The 8097-nt window shown below is 32.7% G+C and overlaps 1 protein-coding gene across 1 annotated transcript; it reads right to left on the bottom strand.

The window, feature by feature from the left end:
- Positions 1 to 305: 305 nt before the first annotated feature.
- Positions 306 to 5565, bottom strand: Uxs (UDP-xylose synthase). The gene is made up of 9 exons (XM_077437510.1): positions 5349 to 5565; positions 3161 to 3660; positions 2782 to 2961; positions 2586 to 2691; positions 2401 to 2514; positions 2137 to 2324; positions 1928 to 2060; positions 1715 to 1851; positions 306 to 1626 (listed from the first exon to the last, which is right to left on the bottom strand). The coding sequence occupies exons 1-9, from the start codon at positions 5416 to 5418 to the stop codon at positions 1510 to 1512; spliced, it is 1545 nt and encodes a 514-aa protein (XP_077293636.1). The 5' UTR covers positions 5419 to 5565; the 3' UTR covers positions 306 to 1509.
- Positions 5566 to 8097: the final 2532 nt, after the last annotated feature.

Here is an 8097-nt window from a genome sequence, read left to right as displayed (position 1 = left end):
GAAGGTTGGTGAATTGCATATGCTATGTAGTTGTGTTCTCGAAAATGTCTACCATTGATCGGTTTCTTAAATACATAATTATTGTTTTTGATACGATAGTGCTACTTTACTTTTGATCGGAGTAGCATTTTCTAAACAATGATTAAGTACTTACTTTAAGTGTTTTATTGATGGTGGGATTGTCGATTAAAAATAGATCATTCACCTGTTGTAAAATTAGGAAATAGTTCGTGAAACATGATAACTTGATAGTGTAGTCGAGTATGTACATAATCTTGGATCGGAATAGATAATAATCACAGAATAAAAGAAAACATTTTTATTTTATCACCAAAATCAATCACAAATATTGCTAATTACATTTATGTACAGTATTAAATTCTATATATATATATTAAAATAAAACTTACTGACTTTATAATAAACTTAAACAAAGCAATGTACATACAAATTTATTTTTAAACGCATATTTAACGGTGTATGTTGTAAAATATTTGATAATATATAACGACTAGCTTTTGTAACATTAAAAGTACATTGTAAACGAAAATAATGAAAGATACTTTCCCCTAAAAATCTAATAGGCACAAAACTGTTACATTTTAAATGTATGATTTGTTCATTTAGAAATCTCAATAGAGTACAATTTAACAGCCTTCAAATTTAACGCATTCAATGTGTGTGTTAGTAATAATCAATTACATAAAATTTAAATATACGAGACAGATAAAATTAATACACAGTAAAATATTCTTCAGAAAATTTATATAAGCTTCTTGTTTAAAACCGTAATTTTGTATAAAAAAGTAAAAAAAATTCAAACAATTCCAAGATTATGTAGATATAAGCAAATAACTTTGATTTGGTCAAAGGGTGAAAAATTGAATAAAAGACTGAAATATTTACAAACATATAAATTCTACGAAATAAACTCGTATGACAAATAAATACAAATTAAAATATATATTTTTACTATTGTTAACCCTGTAATACTTGTCACTGTTTTAAATTGTGATCAATTAGTTGATAAAAAAGAAAATATAGTCCAGTTTTCAAATGATTAAGCAAATATTCTCAAAGAATTACTATCACGTAAACTTCTAATTGATCACGTTTGGTCGAGGAATGATGTACTATTAAAACACTGTCAGCATCAGTTAACAATGACACATCTTCCCAATTTGATTCGTAGTTATCAATATTTTTAAGACATTAGACACATAAATATAGTTTTCTGTACATAAAATAAGGTTATTAAAATAAATAAACACAAAATATTAGAATCTCAGTGGAAAACTCACGGCTTAAAATTACATAAGCAAATATACTAATACATCATTAAAATTGACTTAGTATTCAGTTATATCTACATACATAACATATTATAATTGCAACTACCATTCGTGGTGCATGCATTATTCAAAAAATCACAGAAAACTCCACATGTCTAGATAATATAAAATTTGTTACAACTTCGATTGATCCCTAATTGAAAAAAAAAAACTCTTATCATGTTCCAGATTTTATACTTTCTGGCACATATATGTTTCTTTCAGAGTGACTCGTTCGGCTGAGTTCATTTTTAAAATATTCAATAGTCTTCTTCAGTCCATCTTTGAGCGGCACCTATAAATTTTGTTAATATTAGTAACAGCTTCAAATAAATACGTATACAAAACAGCATTGTGTGTTTTGGCCGAATAATAAACAATACCTTTGGTTCCCATTTTAGATAAGTCCTAGCTCTTGTGATATCAGGTCGTCTTCTTTGCGGGTCATCTTCAACAGGATCCATTTGCAACACTGTACTCTTACAACCATCTATGAGATCCTTAATAATTAGAGCAAATTCTGAAAGCGCATAGAAAATGTTATAAAATTATAAACTTTAAGATAGAAATAACGTATCAAAAAAATAAGTAACAACCTTCAATTGAATGTTCAACAGGATTTCCAATATTTACAGGTTGAGTATAATTTGAATTCATAAGAGACACTAGTCCATCAACAAGGTCGGTCACATATTGAAATGACCTTGTTTGCTTTCCGTTGCCATAAATCTGTGAAAATAATGTAACTTTAATGATTCACCAAATTATATACTTCGAAAAATATAATAAAAATAATTTAACTCACAGTAATAGTAAGGTTTTGTAATGCTTGCATTATAAAATTAGAAACCACTCTTCCATCACCAGCATGCATTCGTGGGCCATACGTGTTGAAAATTCTAGCAACACACACTTGTACATGTTCTTGTTTAGCATAAGCATAAGCCAGAGTTTCAGCAACACGTTTACCTTCATCATAACACGCTCGGGGTCCTAAAATGATAATAAGTCTATGAAAAAATTGATTTCAAATTTGGAATTAATTAAAATTAGATTAGATTAGTCTTGCCGATAGGATTAACGTGCCCCCAGTACGTTTCTGGCTGCGGATGCACAGTGGGGTCCCCATACACTTCCGAAGTACTGGCTATCAATACTTTTGCACCTACTCGCTTTGCAAGACCTATCAATGACAAAAATAATTAAAATAAAAAACAAATATACGTGTAATTTGTAGGATAGTCAATTGCTTACCCAACATATTAATAGTACCGACAGTGTTCGTCTTAATTGTTTTGACGGGATTAAACATATAATGTGGTGGTGATGCTGGACTTGCAAGATGATATATTTCATCAACCTACGGTAAAGATAATTGTACTGTTAAAATTATTTACCATATTATATTTGTACGTAGGAAATTAGATATGTACATCTAAATATGTATAACCTCAATAAAAAGTGGATTCACAATATCGTGGTGAATCAATTCAAAGTTTTCATGGCCTAGCCAATGTTCTACATTTCTTTTTCTGCCAGTGAAAAAATTATCAACCACAATTACTTCATGACCTTGCATCATCAACACGTCAACTAAATGTGAGCCGACAAATCCAGCACCGCCAGTTACCTGAAAACAAAAATTAAAACGTGAGCAAATACATATATTTACTGACCTATTTATAAACCTCATATTTCAATGGCATTGGTTGCAAACAATTCAACATAAAAATTCCAATAAACGGCACATTGTTTATATTTGATATGCTTTATCGTAATTTAAAGTGTGAATAGCGAAAGCAATCTAAACAAGTGAAAATAAAACGTACCAATATTCTTTTTCTCAATTTGTAATTCAAATATTTAACATCAGGATATTTCTTTGGGATTCTTATTTCGAGCGATTCCAGTTTGGCTTCCAAGTCTGCAATTTTTTTCTTGGCATCTGCCAAATCGGTAATGTCGGTTTCTACCATTCTCCTATTAACAGTTTTGTCCACTTGCGGTTCAAAATCATCCAGTCTCAACTGCTCCCTTGCATCGTTTGGTATCACATTTTCGTCCAGTTTATCTTTAAAATCGACGGCGATGTTATCGTCATGGTCGAATTCATTTTCGTTAACAAAATCAAATTTGATCTTTTTTGCTGGCGGCTTCGGTTTATCTTTTGACGGTGAAAAGAACTTGGGATTATCTTGAACTGGGCGATTACCACCGTTGTCAATGTAAACGTTATCTACGAAATCATCAACATGATACGCCTTTTTCGACTCGTCAAACTTATAATCAGGTGCATCTTCAGAACGCACATTTTTGTACAAAGTGAAAACTAAAAATAGAAAAAAATACAAAATTTCAGATTTTTTTACGTATGTGTTAATACTTATGAAAAATGTTTTAACAATTACAAAAATATATAAAAGTTAATACATATACATATAAGTTTAGTGTGAAAATTTCTTTCAATTAAGAGACCTGTAAATGAGCAGTATTTTTAGTCAATATTGCTCAGCAACATTTTTAGCACCACATGGCTCGACTTTCGTCAGCAAATAGTTGCTTTTTTATTATTGCCCAGATTGTGCTTACACATATTGTGTGCTCAGGTATCATGGCCAACATGAGCGCTTTTTCATTTGGCCAATTATTATCATTCATTTGAAATTTGAACAAAAAATAACTCGGTAGTATTTGCCGTTTCAGCGAAAAAAAAGCTTTTAAAGACCTGCGTATGTAACAGAGCGGAAAAGAAACACACATTGCTGTTTATTTTCGCATAGCAAGCGATATCATAAGAAGTATGGTAGCAATACTCATATAGTAATACTAGCAGTAGTGCTTGGCAATGCGGCCATTTTTCCAGAAATATATGCAAACCCCTTTATATTTAGGAGCATCTACATATATTTTCATGAACTTTTATGTATAAAATTTCAATAAAGTAGTGCAATCTCTGGTGATCCCCATTGCATTGTATGGAGTCGACACATGGTTGTTTAAAAAGAGCGAAAGGGATATGTTAGATGCCTTCGAAATGTGGTGTTGAAGGCAGATGCTGCATATTCCATGGATCGCAAGCCGCATGAATATCACCACCCTTAAAGAGTTGGAAGATTCAGAGTGACTCTCCAAAACACGTAGGAAAAGGATTATTTCCTACTTGGCCATATTGCCAGGAAGAATGTGGAGAGTCTAGAGAAGCTGATAGTCACCGGAACACTAGAGAGAAGGCGAGCGAGAGGACAGTCTCTTGGATGGCCAGACGGGATCATCCCCAAATGCTGCTTTCAACTTGGCACAGGACCGGTAGAAGTGGATGCAGATCGTCCACCGGATTCCAGATAATACAAATGACCACAATGTGCAGCATTGAGAAAACGACGAAGAATATATATTGTAATCCTTCATTGAAACACATGTGTTAAAATTTAAATTGCTCTTGTCTTTCTGCAAAGACAATAAGTAGCAATAATTTTAAAATATACTTTGCTAGGTGATAATAATCTATATTTTATACCACTCGTTATTTTTTTTTACACTCGTGAATGTTTTTGTCGTGTTGACAGATTCGAATAGAGATAAAAATCTAATACAAAAGAAAATTATAATTAACTTGTTGCAACTCGAGGTGAGTTTTTTTATTGAATTAAATGAAAAAAAAAAGATGAAATCGATACATTAATTATACGGCATGCGTTAAAAGTGCATGGAGAGTATAGAGAAATTGGTCGTAGCGCCAATCACGAATTCGAAAGTAAACTCGGCTGAAATGGTAGAGCGGAACATTCCGAGACCGAAATGTCATCAGGACCGGTTTCGTAATTTGGCACTTACGACGTTACAACGACGAGCGACGAGGTCCGTGGAATAGTCGGAATGTTCGATCGAATCGAATAATGATGGTGTATGGTTTGAGCGACGATATAAAGGAGCAGTGTATTGTTGTGGTGTAGAGGTTATGTGGAGTGGAGTGGAGTGGAGTGGATTTGTTGTGAGTGTGTTGTGTGGAGTAATTACTGGCGGCGGCGGGGAGCAGCAGCAGCAGGAGGGCTCTGGCCGGCATCCAGCGAGGACATCTTCGCACCATTATCACTCCAATTCACAATCCCACTCTCTATTCACAATGACTGTCTCGTCGGCTGCACGAATAGCCAAAGAACGACGCATCGCGCCCGACCACTTCCAAACAACACTGCACACTCTCACTCGCTCGCTTCTCGCTACATGACAGTTCTCCAGACGGCGGCCGAAACACGGCGGCCATGCTCCATTGTAAACTTTATTTTATCAAAGCATTCAACTATTTATCGATATCTATTCAAATGTATTAAATCAAAAATATTTATAATTGCCTCCTAAAAAATCTCGACATTTTCCCGTTTGAATTCTAGCTGTGCACTGGAATTTTGATTAAAAATAAACAAGAAGCCCATACCATTAGTGGGTATCTCTTCTCTTCTCTTCCGTCAATCGGTGTTAACAGAGCTGCCAATATAAAACGGTTCGGTGATTACAGGTCACAAAGCACTGGTCATAAAGTCACTAAAATCTCTATAACGGAACATCTGGCAGCCGAAAAGCTGAGTCATACTGAGATCTTGAGTGCCAAATATTGCGTATTCGCGATTTTAATGGCAAAAATTGTCTTTGTGACCACCGCAATGTGACTAATAATCCTCCCGTAGTGGTAAACAGGTTACATCCAGTGGCGGCTCGTGAGAATTCATAGAGGGAGGGCTGCATAGATTAATCGGTTTATAACTAGCTCGTTGACCATACCAGTTATCAAATGCAGACAAAAATAGCATGCATATGTATTATACTGGGATATTTGCAACCCTGCAGCCCATATAGACGGCAAAAATAGCAAGTATTTAAACTATACTGGGAGGCTGTAGCCCCGCAGCCCATATAGACGAGCCGCCACTGGTTACATCCCAAATGTGAATCGCTACCATGATAACCCCAAAAATGTTGTCACACAGGAAAATTTCCGTACAGAAAACTGCTCAAATATTGCTCAGCAAATGCTTTTTTTTACGAGATTTGGGCAGTTTTGAGCAATATTTGAGCAGTTTTCTGTGCGACAGAAGATCCGCGCGAGTGAGTGTGATTTTCTGAGATGTTTGTCTAGTGTTGAAGCTTTATTAAATGGAATTCTGTGACTATAAAAAAAGTAAGGGGAATATTTTTTTTTAATTTCGGTGCCGAATTAATTTCATCTTTGTAATAAACAGTTAAATTGTAAGGTTTTACGCTTACATCCATAAAGATAGATGGTCTACAACTAACTGAATAAACGTTGGCATCGAAAAACATTTATAATGGACACTTTCAATATTCAATTACTGATTTTTTAAAATGAGCTTCCGGCTTAATTTTGTGAAATTTTATATACCATGCGAATTGCCAAGTTTTCAAAAAAATAAATTGTTATAAAAACTATTGTTTATTCATTTTATTTTCATAAAAAATATCACTTACTTTCTGTATATTTTTATTGAATTTAAAAATGCTGGAAAATTTTCGCAAATTTCATCAAGATTCATAGTCAGAATCTTTTAATTTAATCTGAAGATTTAGAACTAAAATAAGACATGAACGATTTAATAGAAAAAATAGTAGAATTGAAAAGAATGAATGAATTTTGTATTTATTGCGTTTGAATAACATTCTATTTTTAAAAAGAATTCATTTTTTTTAGTTCAAATACAAAAAATTTAAATAAAATCTTCATTTGTTGTTTTCACGATTAATGAGGTATGCAATGATTCAACTATTATAAGCAAACATCTGAGACAGCCAAGTTGAAATTGATTCAATAAATTATAAAGTATTAATTATTTTTTTGACTTGATCCCATTTGTTATCGTTAGGGTCGGTGAATTTCTTAGGGGTGCGACAGTGATGATGACGGGTGGAATACGTGACGAGGGCGAGGGTCAATAGCAATGCGGGATACGTTTCCAATAACACAGGATCAACTGATAATCCACAGGTAATCCGACGAATTCTACCCTTTGACTCTATTATACCAAATACAACTACATGTACATATGTACATTTTATACATACATAGAAGATACGATTCCTATTAACAATTTCAAGTAAATTAAAATAATATAGTACATATACTTATATATTTATCACAATGCATGTGAATATATTTATGTTCCTCGTGCATTACCACACTGTTTGATTAATTGAGACTAAATTTTGCAGATGCTTTCTCATTTTTCAGGTGTCATTTTACAGTGTTTGTCAAACTTTTGCTGAATATCCATCAGATCACACTTGGCCGAGGTCCAAGTGTGATCTGATGGATATTCAGCCTTCCACAAAGCTAAAAAGTCGTGTACTGCAGGCGAAACTTTTTTTGGTTAGTGTTTTACATAGTATATTTACAAATTATATTCATTATATGTATATATATATATATATATATATATATATATATATATATATATATATATATATATATATATATATATATATATATATATATATATATTGATTTTTATAAGAAAACTTTAAGCTCAACAAAATTATTGAAAATTTGATTATTATATAAATTTAATTAATTTAAAATTGTTTTGTTGAAATATTAAAAATCAACTATGATTTTAAGTTACTTTAGAGTACATGGAAGATTGAGCATTGTTCGGTAAAGAGATGACGGGGATAAATATTATTTTATACCTACAAAAAACTCGAACAAAAATAAAATTTACGAAACAGGAATACATCAATGAATCTGTTTGAAATA

Source organism: Arctopsyche grandis, chromosome 9, assembly GCF_051622035.1.
Source record: "Arctopsyche grandis isolate Sample6627 chromosome 9, ASM5162203v2, whole genome shotgun sequence".
Taxonomy (NCBI): Eukaryota; Metazoa; Arthropoda; class Insecta; order Trichoptera; family Hydropsychidae; genus Arctopsyche; species Arctopsyche grandis.
Note: the sequence above shows the minus strand (reverse complement) of the source record. Positions and strands in the feature narration are given on the sequence as shown.